A 23,429-nucleotide genomic window follows, 5' to 3' on the forward strand; every position below is an offset into this window, starting at 1 on the left:
AGTGTGGAGGTCAAACCCCTGCTCAGTTCCCCCGCCTGCCAGGGGCAGGTCCATTGCTACTAACACCTCTCTTTTTTTCCCTACTTCTTTCATTCTACCGAGTTTTATGTGGTTCTATATATTCTTTTCCACTGATCAAGAGCTCCTGCCCACTCTGAACTGGTGTTCTGCAAGCACTTCTGTGTCTGAAGGTGTATTCCTGATGTATCCATGGAGAGAGATGCACTCCATGTCCACCTACTGCTCCACCATCTTATTCTCTCCATCATAAAGTTTTGACAGTTGTACAGGAGAAACAAGATGCTGTGTTCTGGAAAGATCCTTTTGGTGACAGGACGCAGAATGATCCAGAGTACTGAAGGTTGTTACGAGACAAGCCAGGGGCTTTGGTAAATAGTACATGGGCCAGGTAGGAAGAGGAATTGGGGGAAATAGAGAAGTTGAAGAAGGGAAAATGAATCAGAAATGGTTGTCTAGGTTCCCACCTTGGATAAATGAAAGGAGGACCTAAGCTAAGAGAAGGTATTGGTGTGATAGAGATAACAACTCATTTCTGGTCATCGTGAATTTCAGGTGCCAGAAGGTTGAATCCAACAGGTTGAAGGATGGAGGTCAAATGGGAGGAAGGAGAGAGACACAGTTCTGCAGAAGATCACTTAGAAAAAACATGGGTAGAGGCGACTTTGGAATAAAATAAACAACGTATTAGGCATGCGCACTCTCCCAGTCCCTCATGGAATCTTATGAGATTTCCAGTAACATCTCTATCAATCCCAACTGTTTATGTGTGGCTTTGCGTTAGTAAAGAGGAAGTAGTGTCCATAAAATGATTTCTTCTGTTTATTTTCTGAGTAATAATGAAAGGATAAGATAAATATAAAAATATTATGCAAAACATTATAGTAAGTGATTGATAAGCTTAAAGTCATACTACAAAAATGGAAATATAAATTTGTTACCAAAGTTTAGATATAAAAGTTTATGTGCAGGTCTGTTACTATTGAAAAAGCAAACTGAGAATGGAGTTACTTGAAGGATGAGTTTTTTCTTATCCTTGGTTTTAGACATGTAACATACAGCTAGACAGAAGTGATAATAGCTCATTGAGTAATGGCCTGAATAAATGGTGTAGAATAATGGCATAGAATAAATGTGCACATCTATCACACATATCAAGTAATATGTATTTTTTTGTGTGTCTTTTATAGTAAAATACTTCACGCAGCCATGGATATAATAAAAATTAAGTTTCAGAGCACCAGAATTCTGACTCTTCCTCCAATGTGATAAATGCTGTACTTGAATACTTTTATCAAGTCATTCATTTAACAAAATAAGTTATAAATTATTTCCTTGAATTATTTTAACACAAGAAAGTTGTGTTGATTTTGGCAATACTTCATTACAGGTGACTATGTTGTCATGACTATATATTTTGAATTGAGTAGAAGAATGGGATACTTCACTATTCAAACATATATTCCTTGTATACTGACTGTGGTTTTATCCTGGGTATCATTCTGGATCAAAAAAGATGCTACACCAGCAAGAACAGCATTAGGTGAGTTTCAAAAAAGTCTCCTACCATTTTGTGTAATTTTAATATAGAACTATATTCATAAAAATACTTTCAATGAAAAAGACAGTTCAAATGTAACTGATCTAATTTGAGGGCTACTTGATTATTTTAAGTATAAAAGTTAGATTTTTCTTCCTGACAATAGAATTCCCAGTGTACCACTTAAGTTGAAGTTAAGTATTCAAAATAAATCAATTGCATCATTCTGTACTGTGCTCTAAGGATGATGTCATTAAAAATGTAGTCATGTTCTGAAACCTGCCACACTCAAAAGTCTCATTATGTCAGTTAATGGAAATAGAACAGTGCATGGAAATAGAACCTTTGAGGATTGATGACCAAATCAGTAAAACAATCTTTCAATAAAAGAAGTACTGCTTGGCTAGAGCAAATTTACCAGCAAACAAGAAAATGATTATTCTTTTCAGCTATAATTTACACATTAATGCTCAAAGTCTTTTCATAAATTTTTCTGTGGTACCCAAAGTTCTCTTAATAAAACATTAAATTTAAGTGGTTTTAGAATTGTAGTGCATGTTTTATATCAGTTTTTCTTTATGGTAGGAATTTTGCCTAACTTTCTATATTTTTATTTGTTAATAATGTATGATATATAGTTCTTTCCACCAGCACTATCACAATTTCTTTTGGAAATCAAGCTACCTCAATATAAAAAAAAAACTGCAAAATCTTGTATATTACATTGCACCACTTCTGTTGGTTTTTTAATTCTTGTTTGTTTAATAGCACAGTACTTTTTGAACAAGGTAAATTAGCCTTTAATATCCTCTGTCCTGTGGAAATATCCTCTGTCCTGTGGAAAAGATGAGAATACCAGACCACCTTACCTGCCTCCTGAGAAATCTGTATGCAGATCAAGAAGAAACAGTTAGAACCAGACATGGAACAAAGGACTGATTGCAAATTGGGAAAAGAGTGTGTCAAGGCTGTATATTGTCACCCTGCTTATTTAACGTCTATGCAGAGTACATCATGTGAAATGCCAGGCTGGATGAAGCACAAGCTGGAATCAAGATTGCCAGGAGAAACGTCAATAGCCTCAGATATGCAGATAACACCACCTTTATGTCAGAGAAGGCGATGGCACCCCACTCCAGTACTCTTGCCTGGAAAATCCCATGGACGGAGGAGCCTGGTAGGCTGCAGTCCATGGGGTCGTGAAGAGCTGGACACGACTGAGCTACTTCACTTTCACTTTTCACTTTCATGCATTGGGGAAGGAAATGGCAACCCACTCCAGTGTTCTTGCCTGGAGAATCCCAGGGACAGGGGAGCCTAGTGGGCTGCCGTCTATGGGGTCGCACAGAGTCGGGCACAACCGAAGTGACTTAGCAGTAGCATGGCAGAAAGCAAAGAACTAAAGAGCCTCTTGATGAAAGTGAAAGAGGAGAGTGAAAAAGTTGGCTTAAAATGCAGCATTCAAAAAAAGAAGATCATGGCATTGGGTCCCATCACTTCATTGCAAATAGATGGGGAAACAATGGAAACAGTGATAGACTTTCTTTTTGGGGGCTTCAAAATCACTACAGATGGTAACTGCAGCCATGAAATTAAAAGACATTTGCTCCTTGGAAGAAAAGCTATGACCAACTGAGACAGCATATTAAAAAGCAGAGACATTACTTAGCCAACAAAGGTCCGTCTAGTCAAAGCTATGGTTTTTCCAGATGTCATGTATGGATGTGAGAGTTGTACCAAAAAGAAAGTTGAGCTCCAAGAAATTTATGCTTTTGAACTGTGGTGTTGGAGAAGACTCCTGAGAGTCCCTTGGACTGCAAGGAGATCAAACCAGTCAATCCTAAAGGAAATCAGTCCTGACTATTCATTGCTGAAGCTGAAGCTCCTACTTTGGCCACCTGATGCGAAGAGGTGACTCATTGGAAACTACCCTGATGCTGGGAAAGATTGATTGCAGGAGGAGAAGGCGGTGACAGAGGATGAGATGGATGGATGGCATCACCAACTCAATGAGCATGAGTTTGAGAAGGCTCTGGAAATTGGTGATGGACAGGGAAGCCTGGCGTGCTGCAGTCCTTGGGGCTGTAAAGAGTTGGACACTACTGAGTGAACTGAACTGAACTGATCCCTCTGCCCAATATTGGTTTTGCATTCTTATATAAAATACATGATAAATCAGCTGACAAAGGCATAACATAAATTTAGCAACTATTCTTCAAGTTATGACCTCACAATGACAAATTCAGAGGTCATAGTGAGTATAACTTTAAAGATCAGCTTCAAAACAGAGTAATATTTCTTCACAACTTGAAACTATGCAAGTCCTATCAAAGAGTAGCCATCATGGTGTTAAGAGGACAGAGATACTAGAAATATATCATTCTTGCAGGTAATAGATTTGCTGACCAGAAGAGTGGAGAAATCGCAACACTAGCATATTTAATGGAGACACCTGAAGAGCTCTGCTTAATAAAGCAATACTCTAGACTTCCCCTAATTGAAACAAATCATGCCATGACAAATCAAGCAAAACCACCAGTAAATCAACTATTTATTATAAGAATTTAACATTCTTTTTAAAAAATTACATAGTCCATCATGTATCATCTACAATATTGTATATACAGTAAAAAAAATTACTACTTTCTAAGAAGCAGATAATTGTGATCCATGATCAAGAAAAAAAAGTCAACATTAAAATGCAACTCTGATATTGAATCAGCAGATATGGGCTTTCAGTTCAGTTCAGTCGCTCAGTCGTGTCCGACTCTTTGCGACCCCATGAATCGCAGCACGCCAGGCCTCCCTGTCCATCACCAACTCCCGGAGTTCACTCAGACTCACGTCCACCGAGTCAGTGATGCTATCTAGCCATCTCATCCTCTGTCGTCCCCTTCTCTTCCTGCCCCCAATAAAGCAGCTATTATAACAGTGTTCAAGAATTAAAAGAAAATACAATGTTAGTGAATGACAAGATGGATAATATCAACAAATACATTTCTTAAAAATGAAATTCTAGAATAAAATGTATAATAGTCAAATTGAAAATAATCACTAAATGAGTTTAAGACCAGATTGAAGATGCCAGGGAGGGGAGAGATCATGTACAATTGACCATCACATAAAACTTATCTAATTAGAAGAAGATATGAATTTAAAAATGATTTAAAAGAATCAACATTCAGAAAACTAAGATGATGGCATCTGGTCCCATCACTTCATGGGAAATAGATGGGGAAACAGTGGCTGACTTTATTTTTTGGGGCTCCAAAATCACTGCAGATGGTGATTGCAGCCATGAAATTAAAAGATGCTTACTCCTTGGAAGTAAAGTTATGACCAACCTAGACAGCACATTAAAAATCAGAGACATTACTTTGTCAACAAAGGTCCATCTAGTCAAGGCTATAGTTTTTCCAGTGGTCATGTATGGTTGTAAAGAAAGCTGAGCTCTGAAGAATTGATGCTTTTGAACTGTGGTGTTGGAGAAGACTCTTGAGAGTCCCTTGGACTGCAAGGAGATCCAACAAGTCCATCCTAAAGGAGATCAGTCCTGGGTGTTCATTGGAAGGACTGATGCTAAAGCTGAAACTCTAATGCTTTGGCCACCTGATGCGAAGAACTGACTCATTTGAAAAGACCCTGATGCTGGGAAAGATTGAGGGCAGGAGGAGAAGGGGACAACAGAGTTGGTAGGATGGCATCACCAACTTGATGGACATGGGTTTGAGTGAACTCTGGAAGTTGGTGATGGACAGGGAGGCCTGGCACGCTGCGGTTCATGGGGTCGCAAAGAGTCGGACACATCTGAGCAACTGAACTGAAGTGAACTAAACTGAACAGAGCCTCAGTGATCTGTGGGACAATATGGAGATGTATAACACAACTTCAACTGGTACTCCAAAATGAAAAGAGAAAAAGAATCAACTTTAAAATTTTTGAAGACATTTAGTAAAAATATGCAAATTTCTTGAAAATGAAAGTGAAAGTGAAGTTGCTCAGTTGTGTCTGACTGTTGTGACCCCGTGGACTGTAGACTACCAGTGTCCTCTCTTCGTGGGATTTTCCAGGCAAGAATACTGGAGTGGGCTGCCATTTTCTTCTCCAGGAGATCTTGCCAACCCAGGGATCAAACCCGGGTCTCCCACATTGCGGACAGACACTTTACCATCTGAGCCACCAGGGAAGCCCTACCTACAAATTCTTTAGACATAACATGGTCACCACATTTTTGAAAATGTTAAACCGAACATTTATTACAAAATCTATATTTTTCATAAAAATTTACCCACCATCAGTATATACTTTTCAAATTTACAATGCATTTTTACAAAATGTATCACAACTTTCCCACCTGCAATAAGGACAGCCTGACATTCTGTTTTCACTATACTGGTTAAAGAAACTGATTCAAAGAGGGTAAGTGGCTTTATCTGACCAAATGTTGAGAAGGCCCAGAGCAAGGCTGAAGGCTTCGACTTCCAGTTCAATATCCTGTACACCTGACCATGCTGTGCATGCTGTTCTATTTGATTTATTCTACAATTTCTTGCTGACTGACAGACCCGGGAGGCACTAAACAGGAGCTGTGATGCTTCTGCAAAGATGGGAACTAATGTGCATTCATCTGTCATGTCTATCTGATCTTTCTATCACATATACATCTCTTAAATTTGCTCCACAGTCTTTGATTAAATCTTTAGTGTTGGCCAACATATATGAAATAAAGTCAGATTAATACTGTGATTAACTAATTAACCAATGAATCAATGCACTCATAAAAAGCATTTATTGAAATAGAATGCTAGACATGGTGCTGTGTAATGGGAAAGAAAGGGTGAGCAAGATACAGTTTTGTTTTTAAAGATCGCACATTCTATGCAGGGAGACAGACCACAAAGACATAAATAATTCTCTGTGATCATGCAAAAAAAAGCACATAGAATGTATAAGAATAGTGAAGATGTGTGTATTATCAGCTCTGCCTGGAGTACTATAAAGTGATTTGCCTCAGAAAAAGTGGTGTTTCTGCTGAGTCTTCAAAAAAAGTAAGTTTACAAATTGTAAAGAAAAGGAGAAGACAGGAACTAGTTTATCTGGGCAGAAGAAAAGTGTGAGATGAGGAACAGACAAAGTATCGGGGACTGCAAATCTCACTTTCATTAAAAATATATTTTAAAAAAATGTCAAACAATACAAAAATTACTGAATAAATGGGATGATATTAACTTAATTCATATATTTTAATATTGTGAAGACTATAACAAAACATATTATGGAAATGTTGCTTATAATATTATATGTACATTACAATTAAAAGTATTATTGCATTTACGCAATGCCAAGAAGGAGGATTCACCTAAAAATAAAACACCGTGTGGAATGGAGGGATTCTGTTCGGCTTCTTTTACAACTTGGTATGTGTCCCCTGTGCAGGCATCACCACAGTGCTGACCATGACCACACTCAGCACCATAGCCAGGAACTCCTTGCCCCGGGTGTCCTATGTGACTGCCATGGACCTTTTCGTGACTGTGTGCTTCTTATTTGTCTTTGCTGCTCTGATGGAGTATGCTACCCTCAACTACTATTCAAGTTGCAGAAAACCACCTACCACTAAGAAAAAAACATCGGTGAGTTCCAGTAGCAAGGATTTTCTCCGTATATATATGGAATTTAGAAAGATGGTAACGATAACCCTGTATGCGAGACAGCAAAAGAGACACAGATGTATAGAACAGTCTTTTGGACTCTGTGGGAGAGGGAGGCTGGGGATGATTTGGGAGAATGGCATTGAAACATATATAATATCATATAAGAAATGAATCGCCAGTCCAGGTTTGATGCGGGATACAGGATGCTTGGGGCTGGTGCACTGGGATGACCCAGAGGTATGGTATGGGGAGGCAGGTGGGAGGGGGGTTCAGGATTGGGAACACGTGTACACTCATGGAGGATTCATGTTGATGTATGGCGAAGCCAATACAATATTGTAAAGTAATTAGCCTCTAATTAAAATAAATTTTTTAAAAAAGAAAAAAATGCAAAAGAAAAATTAAAAAAAAAAAGATTTTCTCAGAAGGTAGTAGAAGAACATTTTGAGGTAAATGGTTCTTATTCATAAGGATTTTATACATGATATAAATAGTTAATTTAATAAGGCTTTTTAAAAACAAGATAGGTATTCAGAAGATATGAATGTGACTGTCAAGCAGTCTTCAGCTTCACCTACCAGTGGCATGGGCTGGTGTAATCACACCTTAAAGATTATTCATTATCAGAGTGTTCTGTAATACAGATTCCATGGCAGTTTTCAATGGCTTTTTCTGCTTTCCTTGTAGTTATTACATGCAGATTCCTCAAGATGGATTCATGAAAGGATAAGCCTACAAGCACCATCTGTACGTATAACATTGCAAGTGTAAATATTTCTGAGAACTCTGTGTAAACTACAATTGAAAAATATTATTGTTTACAAATGCATCTATTGAAGACCAAAGAGTAATGCATGTACTCCCTAAAAAAAATGTATTTACAAAGAAATGTTCAACTTAGAAAATTTGGAAAATAAAGGGGAAAAAATCACTTCTACTCAGGGATTAGTGTATAGCATACATATTTCTGTAACTCAAAATTATGTTCTGAATACAGTTCTTGGTCAAAATATTAATTTTTAGGATCATTTTGATGATTGTATCATATGTTCATGATTGATACATGCACAGATGATCTTGGCTGGACACTGGGCTAATCCACAACTTTTCACTTTTAAACATATTTTTATATGTTTTGTACATACTTGTGACTATTTTCTTAGTATTAATTCCTAGAAAGAGAAAGCCTGGGCCAAAGAATTGCATGTTTTTTTCCAAATCACATTCCACCAGTTTTCTTAGCAGTGTGAGTCACTCATTGCTCAATGTGGGTCACTCTCCCTGCATTTAGGTGAATAGTTGAATATACAAACAACTCCTACAAACTATTCCTATTGGCATTGCTTTGATTATTGATAAAGCTTAATATATTTTTACTTGTTTTTGATTTTCACATATTCCTATGAATTGCTTTTTATGTCCATTAATTTTTATAAAATTTTTTGCACAATTTTGATAACATTTTTATCCTTTCCTATCTTCAGAATGACATAGCTCTCCCTGACTTTCTTTTGAGTGCTAACTCTGTTTGACAACATATTCTAAGTACTTTCATTTATCAACTCATTCTATCTTCACAAAAAAAACCACTCTACTGACAAGGACATTGAGATGTGGAAAAGTAAAGTGCTATAAGTATTGACCGAACCTTCACAATTTAAAAAATTGTTGTATTTAATTATTACTGTTAACCTGAATTTTTAGTATATAGCTTAATGTAAGACTCTATTGAAAAATTGAGAAACATGTCTTTAAATCATTGATTGTGAGCTACCACTTTTACCATATGACAACTTTCACTTTATATTTTTATCCTTTTGTACATAAGAAGTCACAAATTGCACTGAATGTTTTATGCCCACCCGTACACGATAGGTGGTTTTCTAGCTGCTAATCAGCATCTTATGTTCAGTTCATTTCAGTCAATTTCATCAGGAGATTGTATAATTATCTATACTCTGCAAGTAGGTATCATTATAGTTCTGACAGAAGTGAAGCCATTTTTCTAGCTGTGGGAAGCCACGGTGGACATAGATTTTGCCAGCAAATGCTGCCAAATAGCAACAGACTAAAAGGTAATGGGAAGGGGTGGAAATAGAGGATGCTAAATAACAGAGACAAGTCAGAACAAATAGTCTGAGGCCCAGAAAATACATTATCACACACAATCAGGGGGCTAAGAGTGGAGGAGGAAATATTGACATCTTCGGTATAGAAATGATACAGTCAAAAGTAATAAAGAATGTTTAACATAGAGGGAAAAAAATAGCCACAAAACTGGAAGAAATTTTTATGCTGGAAAATGTAATGACCCTAAAGAAAGTACATACAAAAACAATTCACAGAAAGGGCTCCAGGCCAGCTGCTGCTGCTGCTGAGTTGCTTCAGTCGTGTCCGACTCTGTGCGACCCCATAGATGGCAGCCCACCAGGCTCCCCCATCCCTGGGGTTCTCCAGGCAAGAACACTGGAATGGGTTGCCATTTCCTTCTCCAATGCATGAAAGTGAAAAGTGAAAGGGAAGTCGCTCAGTCATGTCTGACTCTGCGCGACCCCATGGACTGCAGCCTACCAGGCTCCTCCGTCCATGAGATTTTCCAGGCAAGAGTACTGGAGTGGGGTGCCAGGCCAGCTAGCATGACATAATCAAAGAATCCTCAACAGGAGTTCAGAAGACAAAAAAAAAAAAAACTGGGGTTTATCAACTGTTGGATGATAATGTCTTCAATTCAGTCCAGGTTCGATGCACTATACTGGATGCTTGGGTCTGGTGCACTGGGACGACCCAGAGGGATGGAATGGGGAGGGAGGAGGGAGGAGGGTTCAGGATGGGGAACACATGTATACCTGTGGCCGATTCATTTTGATATTTGGCAAAACTAATACAGTTATGTAAAGTTTAAAAATAAAAATAAAAAAAATTTTTTTTAAAAAGAAAAAAAAAAAAAAACGGGTTTTTCAACTGTTGGATGATAATGTCTTCAGTTCTATTCTGAAATATCTAGTGTTAGGTTAGTTAAGGGGCCACTCTCCTCAAAAAGGAAAAGCAGAGATGAACAGCCTCTCACTAACCAGGGACAGGAGCTGGCCCCCTGAGGGTCATATGTTGCTTTGGGGGTAAGTCGTCCAAACTGTTCTGTGCCTCAGTTACCTCCATAAAATACAAAGGCTAGTCCACTCTGAGTATGCGGTAGTACTTGCTGCCCAGGAAGTGCAGTGGTTCTGAGGAAGTCAAGGAACTGCATTATACAAAGAAGCAAAAGAGGTGTGAGTCAGGCAGGGACTAGCTGGGCTGAAGATGACCCTGGAGATTCATTAATTAAAATCTCTATTTGGGGCATAGTTGAAATTATCTTGACAAATCGGGGGGGGTGGGTACTGAATTTCAAGAAGTACTTAAACAATTTAACATATGGCTATTTACGGTTCTTAACATTATAAGTTTTATTTCGATATTGTAATATGTCATTTTACAACAGTGAGCTATAAAGATATAACTAGAGATCTCTTATTATTTGTTTCAGTGATCATGGATTTTAGTTCTCTAAATGAAGAAGTGAGGTATATAGTTCTCTCTTGTCCTCAGAAATCATACACTTTTTAGCATGTTACCTTTTTGGGCATCCTTTTAATCTCTACTGAGCTGTCTCCATCCCTGCAGAGACTTCTGATGCCCATTTTGAGTCAGCTGCTCATGTTGGTCCTGCCTGCTTGTAATGGCTGGACATCTTTGTGTGACACTGCACAGTTAAAAAGGTTGAAGAAATAAAAGGATGAAAATCTGGCTGAACACTGTCAAAACACATGTACAATTGTTATTTAATACAAGCAGATTTTTCTAATTGGATATTATAAAAAAAAAAAAAAATTCCTCAAATGAACCAGAGTCGAGTCAGGAATTTGCTTTTCTCAGCAAACTTCCAGGTGAAATTTACACCCACTCAGGTTTAAGAACCATTAATCTGGAGAACATGCACCTACACTAGAACCTGAGGGACACCAAGGTTTTTATTTCTTCCGATTGCCTAGAATTGTAGAAGAAAGTAGGTAGCTGCACCATGGCCCCCTGACTGGCTATTGGCCCAGAGCATCTTGATTTAGGTTAGTCCTCACACAGACATTTCCCAATTAAAAGCATGCCCCAAAGGCTACCAGTAGCGACACTGAATCCTCTACCACAGAGCTAGAAAAATATCCAATCAATGTAATATCCAGAAGTAGAAGGAAAAAGGTGCCATATTTCCTTGTAATTATGGGTTTTGGTTTTATATAAATATATAATATATATGACGGCAGTCCACCAGGCTCCACTGTCCCCGGGATTCTCCAAGCAAGAACACTGGAGTGGGTTGCCATTTCCTTCTCCAATGTATGAAAGTGAAAAGTAAAAGTGGGGTCGCTAAAACTCGGACACAACTGAGGGTGTCCGACTCTTAGCGACCCCATGGACTGCAGCCCACCAGGCTCCTCCATCCATGGGATTCTCCAGGCGAGAGTACTGGAGTGGGGTGCCATTGCCTTCACCATTATAATATATAATAGATATCAATTAATAGGTGTAAATAACATATATTATATATAAATAATATAATAAGGTATAATATAATACAATTGATATACATTTTATATATATTACTAAACATGTTATATATTGTATAATAATACTGTATATTATATATTATGTAACTATACAGATTATATATAATAATGTATATTATATATATTATATGAAACAGATTATATAATTTATATTATAATATATACAATATTGTATATTATTATACATGTATACATATATATGTATGCAATATATACATTGGATATATATATGCAATATACATATTGTATATGTATATATATTATATATATTATTATATATTATATAACATATATAATATGATTATATAATATATTAATATATATTAAATATATTATATATATAATATTGTTTGTATGTATTATTGTAGATTATATATAGTATATTATATACATCATATAATATTATATTTTATTATATATATCATATATAAAATATATAATGATAATATAATATATATTTGGTATATAATATTTATATTTATATGATATATATAAATGATATACATTTATTATATATAATATTATATAATATATATAATTATATGCATATAGTATATATTATGATATATAATATATATCATATAATAATATAATATATAATATACAATTATATATAATATGATATGTTATACATATAATATATTTATTATTATATTATATTATATATTTATTATTTATTTATTATATATGTGTATATTATATATACTATATTTATTATTATATGATATGTTTATTATTTATTTACAGGTATTATATTATGTATTATATTATATTATTGTTATTATTGATATTGTATTTATAGTACTATCAGAACAGATCAGATCAGATCAGTCGCTCAGTCGTGTCTGACTTTTGCGACCCCATGAATCGCAGCACTCCAGACCTCCCTGTCCAGAAACAACATCCGGAGTTCACTCAGACTCATGTCCATCGAGTCAGTGATGCCATCCAGCCATCTCATCCTCTGTCGTCCCCTTCTCCTCCTGCCCCCAATCCCTCCCAGCATCAGAGTCTTTTCCAATGAGTCAACTCTTCGCATGAGGTGGCCAAAGTATTGGAGTTTCAGCTTTAGCATCATTCCTTCCAAAGAACACCCAAGGCTGATCTCCTTCAGAATGGACTGGTTGGATCTCCTTGCAGTCCAAGGGACTCTCAAGAGTCTTTTCTCCAACACCACAGTTCAAAAGCATCAATTCTTCAGCGCTCAGCCTTCTTCACAGTCCAACTCTCACATCCATACATGACCACAGGAAAAACCATAGCCTTGACTAGACGAACATTTGTTGGCAAAGGAATGTCTCTACTTTTGAATATGCTATCTAGGTTGGTCATAACTTTCCGTCCAAGGAGTAAGCATCTTTTAATTTCATGGCTGCAGTCACCATCTGCAGTGATTTTGGAGCCCCAAAAAATAAAGTCTGACACTGTTTCCACTGTTTCCCCATCTATTTCCCATGCAGTGATGGGACCAGATGCCATGATCTTCGTTTTCTGAATGTTGAGCTCTAAGCCAACTTTTTCACTCTCCACTTTCACTTTCATCAACAGGCTTTTTAGTTCCTCTTCACTTTCTGCCGTAAGGGTGGTGTCATCTGCATATCTGAGGTGATTGATATTTCTCCCGGCAATCTTGATTCCATCTTGTGTTTCTTCCAGTCCAGCGTTTCTTATGATGTACTCTGCATATAAGTTAAATAAACAGGGTGGCATATACAGCCTTGATGTACTCCTTTTCCTATTTGGAACCAGTCTGTTGTTCCATGTCCAGTTCTAACTGTTGCTTCCTGACCTGCATACAAATTTCTCAAGAGGCAGATCAGGTGGTCTGTATTCCCATCTCTTTCAGAATTTTCCACAGTTTATTGTGATCCACACAGTCAAAGGCTTTGGCATAGTCAATAAAGCAGAAATAGATGCTTTTCTGGAACTCTCTTGCTTTTTCCATGATCCAGCAGATGTTGGCAATTTGATCTCTGGTTCCTCTGCCTTTTCTAAAACCAGCTTGAACATCTGGAAGTTCACGGTTCACATATTGCTGAAGCCTGGCTTGGAGAATTTTGAGCATTACTTTACTAGCGTGTGAGATGAATGCAATTGTGTGGTAGTTTGAGCATTCTTTGGCATTGCCTTTCTTTGGGATTGGAATGAAAACTGACCTTTTCCAGTCCTGTGGCCACTGCTGAGTTTTCCAAATTTGCTGGCATATTGAGTGCAGCACTTTCACAGCATCATCTTTCAGGATTTGGAATAGCTCAACTGGAATTCTATCACCTCCACTAGCTTTGTTCGTAGTGATGCTTTCTAAGGCCCACTTGACTTCACATTCCAGGATGTCTGGCTCTAGGTCAGTGATCACACCATCGTGATTATCTGGGTCGTGAAGATCTTTTTTGTACAGTTCTTCTGTATATTCATGCCATCTCTTCTTAATATCTTCTGCTTCTGTTAGGTCCATACCATTTCTGTCCTTTATCAAGCCCATCTTTGCATGAAATGTTCCTTTGGTATCTCTGATTTTCTTGAAGAGATCTCTATTCTTTCCCATTCTGTTCTTTTCCTCTATTTCTTTGCATTGATTGCTGAAGAAGACTTTCTTATCTCTTCTTGCTAATGTAATATATTATATTATATATATGTATATTATATAATGATATATATTATATATCATGTATTATACATAATTATATCGTATATATTATATACATATACAATATTGTATATATTACAATAATATATTACAATATTACAATAATATTACAATACTGCAATATTACAATATTACAATTTTACAATGTTGTAATTAATAAATTGTAATTAATTGTTGTATATTATATACTATGTAGACAGTATAGTATACAATATAATTTATTGTATATTATATTAATAATTGTAATTAATTATTGCAATCAATATATTACAATATTATATATTGTCTATACAATGTAGAATATTGTATATGTATATATACATAATATATATGATATTATTTTATATATATTATATAATATATGTATTAATAAAATATATGTAATAGTATATAATAAATATATATATATATAGTATTCATGATGAATTCTGAAAGACCTCTCTTCCAGCATTAAGCAAAGGGCTTGTGTGACTCCCTCTCCCTTGATTTCAGCCTCCACTGACACATACAGTTTCCTTTGACACCTCAGATCCTCAGTTCCTGCAGCATAAATAAAATTAGAACAGAAAGACAACCATGGTTTTTAGTTTTCATACGTTATTCAGTCAAACTTAGAAATTTGTCCTCTCTAAATGGACAGGGAAGACTGGCATGCTGCAGTCCATGGGGTTGCAAGAGTTGGACGTGACTGAGTGAATGAGTGACTGAACTGAACTGATCCTCTCTAAAAACTTCAATTTAGTACACAGTTTTAGTTGTATGGGAGAGTTCTTCAACTGCCTGAAGAATTGACAAGTCTATTTGAAGCCATTACTCAAGGTTAAGAATGATTCCTCTCATTTGTGAGTGACTGTAAGTCATCCCCTCCCCTTATCTGCCCAAATATTGACTTTTCCAATCAGGAAGAGAGCTTGTGAAGTAGAAAACAAAACATTCCAATTGTATACAATTTTTGACTGTCAAGAGATGACAAGCAATGTCTGGTGTTCACACACTGAAAGCTCATTTTTTAACCTGAATTACATGGAACAAGAAGATTCTCTCTTATCATTCCTACACACCATAGCTTTTTTACTGTCTGCTAATTAGAAAGAAAAGAAATTTATTTCTCCACAAGTTTATATAAGTATTGTTTAACATTTGAAGAATTGTATATAATGTGTGTGCATATATGCTCCAAATCAGCAAAGAAGTAGGCAGAACAGGGACTTGAAATGTCTAGTACACATTTGAAAAAATGCTGCATCTCCCTTATCAGTAATCTGAGAAACACAAGTTTTGAAAACTGAACTCTAGTGTTTTGTTTTTCCATTAGATTTGCAAAGATTGAACTCTGCACAGCAGGGATGGGGAGCAGGCACGGGGCACAGCACTGTCAGCATTATTTGTGGACAGGCATGATCTATGCTTATTGCTTGATTCATCTCGAGCTGTTCTTAATGCATTTCATGATGATTTTTGTGTTGTTCTTGTTGTCTGCAGAACTATTCTCTCCTTGACATGAGGCCACCACCACCTGTAACAGTTACTCTAAACAATTCCGTGTACTGGCAGGAATTAGAAGATACCTGTGTCTATGAGTGTTTGGATGGCAAAGACTGTCAGAGTTTCTTCTGCTGCTATGAAGAATGCAAATCAGGATCTTGGAGAAAAGGACATATTCACATAGACATCTTGGAACTGGACTCATACTCACGGGTCTTTTTCCCTACATCATTCCTGCTCTTCAACTTGGTTTATTGGGTGGGATACCTCTATCTCTAACTCTTCTTCCAGGTGATAAGTGAAGAGCATTAGACTCCCCTCTAAACTTTCATCATCCCCAGACCAGTAGTGACTAACTGGAGTAGCAAGGAAAGACACTGCTCAGTTTATCTGAAATACATCACTTCTGAGCAGTGTAGGAATATGTGGCAAATATTTCTATTACGTATTTCAAACCCACAGATAAATGCGTGTGCACACACAAGTTAACTGAGTGTTAAAGTGATCTTCTTGCTAATCCTTTGCTGAATCTGTAGCTTGGTGATATTTATAAATGTGTTTTGGATACTGGAAGCAGTTCCCAATTTTCTTTTGTGAAGAAATCTGTGAAATGTACAAGCAAATATCTGAGAAGCTCTCTCAGACTCCACCCTTTCTGTATTTTAACTTGGGCCCTCGGCAGCACTGGCACCAGCTGCACAGAGTCGCTGCTGACTGAGACTCATGCTGGCTTCAGCCACTGGCAGTCTGAGTTCAAGTGTGAACTGCAGTGAGTTACCACCCAGTTCCTCTCTCTGTGGCCTCTTTGCTCTGTCACCACCTTCACTGGTTGGTGTACTTTTATCTAACAACCTCACCCTTAGTTTGGAAAGGTTATATCTGTTTCATCCACAAGTGTTCAGTTGAGGAAACAGTCTGATTTTCAAAATTCTCATTTTGCTGAAGTCAAAGATGTTTACTATCCCTGAACATCATAAGTTCAACATTTTATCCTAAGAATTGTGTTTTACTAGACCAAGAGGCAACCCCAGAGTATACTCTATTATAGGTTCAATGATTATCTTTACCTTGCAAAGAAAGGTATATAGCATTCACAAGCTTTGGTTTTGAAATTGTTTTCCAGAGTGTGAAAGAAATGTAGATAGAATTTGTACAAATTTTTCTTAGTGAATATTAACTTTCAAGTCAAATCAATTTTAGATGCAAAACAATGGGTCATGGCTATCATCAATGATATATTTTGATGAAAAAAATTATTTTATATTTTCAAATAAGGATAGGTAGCAAGATGCTAAAGGAAAAGAAACCTTGAAATTATTACTCTTTTGATATTTTTATAACACAAAGCAAACTTGCTTATTGATGTTAGTTCTTTGTTATAACTGGATGCTAGTATGTACTTCACAAGACTCTTCAGAAGCTTTCCACCATAGATAGGGAAAAAAAAAGTCTTACATTAGTTTAACAGATGCTTTGCCATTATTAAAATTTTGGTACTAACTCTGCTTCTCATCTTTATCACATAGAAAATTGAATTTGTTTTATTGGAAACCATATAATTTTATTTTAATTATGTATTGTGCATACTATTATTATTCAGAAAAAAGGGTAAAACATTATGCAGGAAAAGTATATAAAAGTGCTAATTCATACAATTTAATGAATGCAGACCAGACACAGAAGACATGGGAGTGGAAGAGACCAGAAGAGTTGAAATTAGATGAGTCAATTTTTATGAACATCAAGTGAATGCAAATATATTGATCTTTATCACCCAATTTTCAAGGAAAAGTCTATATAATGTAAGACATTGAGTTACTTCCTGTCAACTCCTTCCATGCTTTTGGTTTGATACTTACTACATAGGCCACAAACCAATTGGTTTTTATTTTGAAAGTCCAATTTAAAACACAAAAAACAGTAAGTATTTGTGGAGAAACAGGTTGAATCTATTAGCCCAACAGAAATTTCTGTGCTGTTGGAGACTTGTGCCTACTAGCAGTCTCGTCCTATCTCTCAGGCATTAACCTCCCACTCACTCAACAGCAGTGGGGGGTTCTGGAGGTGCCCTGACCACATCCCACCAGAGGAACTAAACACCCAGGGAGAGCATCCCAAGGTTCTTCTACAAACGCAATTCTCAACTTTATAGCAATATGAAAATTTCAATTCATTATTTCTTTTTTTAAAAAGTTCTGGAAGGAGCTGAATTTTTCAGTGAAATTCTTGGCAGAAAAATAACTTAAAAATATTTTTATCACATATATTAAGTCCAACTTTACCTTTAAAATTTTTTACTGAGGCCTCTTATTTCAAGGCTGTTCAATAATTGAGCATCATTGGCAACTCTTATGAAATTATAAGTATAGGATCATCTGTGTTTTCTGAATCCAACCAATCTCTCCCTCCCAATATCAGTCATTCTGCTGATCTACACACACTAGTTTATGGTTCCTTTTCCATGAAACAGAACATTCACCTCAAGAGAGTGTAACAGATCGCAGAGCCTAAACTGGATTTCTGCACATCTATCCACTACGGGATCTTACTAAGAAGAACAAAAGCATTCCCTGAGAACACACCAATGCCTGCTTCTCTGCAGCTTGCCCATTTAAGTTCTCCTTATTGATCCCAGCTCCCCAGATAAACCATTCCAGTCTGCAATAAAGGAAATTGGCAAGTACCTCACACAGGTGCAGAGCTCAGGGGCATGCTTTTAAGTAGGTATGAGTTTACTTTATGGAAGAAGGAAGAGGATGAGCACTGGGATTGTGTGAAGGGAATGTATCACTCTTTAACTGAAGGACTCTCTTTCACCAGTATGCTTGGTTAGTAGGGTATGTATGGTGAGCATTGTGCAAGACTGTTCACAGACACTACATCCTTACAGCTCCACCCAGATTGCTTTGCATGTAGAATGGGGAGTGATATTTGGTGGCTAGATGGCAGCTGTAGGGAAGTTGAGTGGCCTGCATTCCAAAAGTGCTACTGTGTTCCTCACTTTTAGAAACGCTAAATTAAGGAAATGACTGTTCCACATTTTGACAAAAATTTCTAATTTCTGACCACCATACCTCGTACTTACAACTGTGACTGTCTCTATTAAGCTGCATCTAGGCTGGATGGAGAAAAAAGAAATTTCACACCAATGGAATTAGAGCAAAATGCATCTTCAGATCTTAGAAAGTTTCAGTTTCTGCAAAGTCTGAATACCACAGGCCAGAACAGAGACTGTCACATACATGACTGAGAAGGACAATATAGTTATAACTTACTCTGAACCTAGTCAATACTGTCCCTAATTTACCCAGCATATGCCTTAAAGTAACACATAAATCTTAAATTATATATATCATGTAGATTTTTCATTTCCTGTGATCATATTTATCTCATGCCAGATTTTACTTATCATTTATGAATGGCGAAGACAAGATTTCTTTATGTGCCCAACATTTTATCCTTAATTATATTATCAAATCAATTAAAAACTAAATTTTTGTGGACTCTTTAATTGAAGCAATGCCTTTCCTTTATGACAAAGCATTTTCAGGCTACATATGAGAAATCGGGGCCAATCTAAAAGTCAGTGACATTAGCGCTTGTGATAGGATGTGAGTGTTCACTTAGAACCTTCACACCAAGTCTTTTTACCTGGTCACAGCTTGCTGTAGTAAAAAGGCATAGACAGATTTTTTTGTTCCGCTGCAAAATATCACACTCTGGAAGCAAGAGTGGTAATTGATAACCCTATTTTGCATTCGTGGATACTTGCCACAACAGGACATTCTTTATTAAAAGGGCTATGACTCAAAACAAATACAAACCTCATTTTTATCCATTTATCTTGGCTGCCAATAACTGAAAACTTTCTGTGATTTCCTTTGAAGACTTTAAGGACTCTAACTAGTCTCCATGCCATTATACTTGCTATGCCAAATCAGTGCTCTCAAAATACAAACATTTTTAATTCTCTCCACGATCTTGCTACTGTCTGATGGGTTCTGAAATTTATATACATATGAAATTTCATCCTCAATTTCTGTAAAAAGACAAAATGTGAGTGACGAGATAAGGATAATCTGATGCAAATGCACGCCGAAATATTTACTATTAGACTTCAGAACACCGTCACATTTAAAAATATTCAGAAAGATGTCTGTAAATAAGAAAGAAAGAATTAGATAGTAAACACACTGTAACGTGAAACTCAAAATTTTCTGTTGAAGTCCCCTTCAAATTTCCCAAAACTGAGGTAGTGTGTAATCTGTACATTTTTCCCCTCAAATTTGCCTGTAGGAAACCTTCAGATTCACACAACTTAACAGTACTGCCACAGTGTATAATCATATCCAAAGAACCAAAAGTAAAAGTTCAGGCTAAATGACCCCTTCTCAAATTCTTTGTTAACTTACCTTTTACTGTAAAAACAGATTTCTATGATTATGGGGATAAAACACTGTAAAAGACAGAAATAAGAGTTGAGATAATAGGTAAACAACTTAGCCAGTCATATCTATGGAAAATAAAACTTTGGCTTTTAAAATAAAATACCTGGTAATCTTTGAAGAGCAGCCATTAGACATTCCCACTCCTTCTTTTACAATTTCTTCTGATTAAAACTTAGTAATTCCAGGATATAAACCTAGCCTAGTTCTATTTACAGAGAAGACAATGGAACCCCACTTCAGTACTCTTTCCTGGAAAATCCCATGGATGGAGGAGCCTGGTGGGCTGCCTTCTATGGGGTCGCACAGTCGGACACGACTGAAACGACTTAGCAGCAGTTCTATTTAGATCAAAAGAGAATGTTTCCTACTTTCTTTTCAAAATGTCTAGTTAAATGATGCTTTCGTTTTTAATGTTGTCAATGAAACATCTTAAATCTCATTACTCTGCTCACAGAAAAACCAAAGTTTAGACTGGTTTATATCAGTCCTATGGAGAAGGCAATGGCACCCCACTCCAGTACTCTTGCCTGGAAAATCCCATGGATGGAGGAGCCTGGTAGGCTGCAATCCATGGGGTTGCTTAGAGTTGGACACGACTGAACGACTTCACTTTCATGCATTGGAGAAGGAAATGGCAATCCACTCCAATGTTCTTGCCTGGAGAATCCCAGGGACAGGGAACCTGGTTGGCTGCTGTCTATGGGGTCTCACAGAGTCGGACACAACTGAAGCGACTTAGCAGCAGCAGCATATCAGTCCTAAGAGAGTAGTACATTTACTAACAAGTCTTCAGTGTTTTGAGTTAACTAAGCCAGTTTTAAAAATTGTATTATACAGAAACAAGAGCTAGAAAACAATTAGGTAGATATAACACAGGAGCAGGCGCACAACGCACATGTACACTCACACATAAAGCAACATATTTGAATGTGCTATTCAGGTAATGAGAGGGAAATGTAAAGTTGTTTTTTTGAATTAATCAGATCATCACCTACCTCTACCACCTTGGGGTTTTTTGTTTTTTGTTTTTTGTTTTTTTTTTGGCATTTATAAGCCCAACACAACATTTTCTCAGCCCAGTGGACTGTTCTACAACATCAGGATGATAGTGGTTTCTGCAGGGAAGGATGGTCTCTAACTGCTGAACAGTTTAAACTGTGCAGGTTGGAAAGTACAGTGAAGATTGATTGCCAATAATGAAATCCCCCAGACTGAGAAGGTGGCTGTTATATTTTCTCCTTTTCCAGCTCTTTGAGATTCTTTCTTTTTCCCAATAACCACTTTTCCACAAAAAGTATTAAAGCTCCTATTTTCCATTAAAAAGCAGAACTCAATGCCAGACTGATTTTCAGGAACAAATGATGAGCACTTTAATTTGGTTCTTGTTTATTACAGCAGATTTTGTTTTCATTGGCTATTTGTTTACAAAAGGAAGGATTTGGGGTGTCAGCTTTGTCAATTGACAGGTGAAAGCCACTCAATACTCAGAGAAGCACTTCAGTCACTTTGTTGAGATTAGAACACCTCATCACCCTAACTAGCTGTGGCAGTTCCAGTCAATGCATCCACCACTCAGCTAACCTGCCCCATTCACCGATTTCACACACTGGTTAGGGCAGGGTGACCCTGAAGCTACAGAGAGTTTAAAGAAAAAAGAAAAACTTCATTCTGAAGTGACTTTCAATGTAATTAAATGATATATATTGACAGAAAGCTCATTTAACTTGCTGACCAAATGTTTAAGTTGGCAGCTGAATATGATAGGATTTTGGAAGTAAATTATGCTGCATTGCCATTATCATCATCATCATCACTATTGTCATAACCATCACCACCACCACCGCCTCCACCACCACCACCATCATCATCATTATCATCATCATCTATGTATCCTTTTCCAGGTTCCACACTAGTGCTGGGCTTCTGAGGTGGTGCTTGTGGTAAGGAACCCACTAGCCAATGCAGGAGATGCAAGAGATATGAGTTTGACCTTGGGGTCAGGAAGATCCTCTGGAGAAGGAAATGGCAACCCACTCCAGTATTCTTGCCTGGAAATTTCCATGGACAGAGGAACCTGGTGGGCTACAGTTCATGAGTCACAAAGAGTCAGACATAACTGAACACACACACACACACACACACACACACACACACTTACTAGTGCTTTGGAGCTTCCTGGGTTTCACAGTTGTAAAGAATCTGCCTGTCAATGCAGGAGACACAAGAGACACAGGTTTGATCTCTGGATCAGGAAGATCCCCGTGGAATAGGAAATGTCAACCCACTCCAGTATTCTTGCCTGGAGAAGTCCATGGACAGAGGAGCCTGGTGGGCTACAGTCCATGGGTCACAAAGAGTTGGACACTGCTGAGCATACATGTATGCATCCTAGAGCTTAACTATTTATGCAACATGAAAGTTTAATTTCTTTCCCAAACTAAAACAAAATTAGAACTTAAAAAGAGAAAATAAAAAAGTTTTATTTCAGTTTAAATATTAAATACACAGTTCAAATATTTGCTTTCCTAGAAACATTTCCAGAACTGTACTTTGTCCCAGAGGTCCTGTTTGTCTACCTTGCCTCAATCAGAATTTGAAATTATTCCTTAGGCGAATATTCCACCTAATTGCTTTTTGGTGGCTTGTGGATTTCTGTTTTTGCTTCTTATTTTGTCTTGGTTTGGTTTTTGTTGTTTTTATGGTGCTTGATGTTTTTTATTCCTTTTCAAGAAGTTAACATTTAAATTGGCTAAGAACTATCTATCATTTTTCCCTAAAATGAATGCTTCTGTGTACACTTCAGATTTCTGTTAGCCCCAACGGACAATCAATATGCTTCTTATTATATAATTTGGGTCTAACCTTTGACTCTTTCTAATATATCTTGAGATTTTTACTTTTGGATAGAAATAGACACAAGTAAAACATATTAATGAAATTTACAGTATTTATTATTATATTAGCTGTTTAGACTAATTCTATGAAAACATTTAAAAGGAAACTTTCGATCATTCTTGACCTTCAAAATGACTAATTTTG

At 36.8% G+C, this 23,429-nt stretch overlaps 1 protein-coding gene across 6 annotated transcripts in view; it reads left to right on the forward strand.

Moving 5' to 3' along the window:
- The window catches only part of GABRG3 (gamma-aminobutyric acid type A receptor subunit gamma3), a 650,486-nt gene extending 633,907 nt beyond the window's left edge, over nucleotides 1-16,579 (forward strand). For all 6 annotated transcript variants that reach the window (XM_055556667.1, XM_055556672.1, XM_055556669.1 and 3 more), the window contains 4 exons: nucleotides 1,409-1,561; nucleotides 6,995-7,191; nucleotides 7,900-7,959; nucleotides 15,940-16,579. In XM_055556667.1, coding sequence (XP_055412642.1) covers nucleotides 1,409-1,561; nucleotides 6,995-7,191; nucleotides 7,900-7,959; nucleotides 15,940-16,221 — 692 coding nt within the window. In that variant the 3' untranslated portion in view covers nucleotides 16,222-16,579. The remainder of the gene's footprint in view (nucleotides 1-1,408; nucleotides 1,562-6,994; nucleotides 7,192-7,899; nucleotides 7,960-15,939) is intronic.
- The last annotated feature ends 6,850 nt before the right edge of the window (nucleotides 16,580-23,429 follow it).

Source organism: Bubalus kerabau, chromosome 19, assembly GCF_029407905.1.
Source record: "Bubalus kerabau isolate K-KA32 ecotype Philippines breed swamp buffalo chromosome 19, PCC_UOA_SB_1v2, whole genome shotgun sequence".
Taxonomy (NCBI): Eukaryota; Metazoa; Chordata; class Mammalia; order Artiodactyla; family Bovidae; genus Bubalus; species Bubalus kerabau.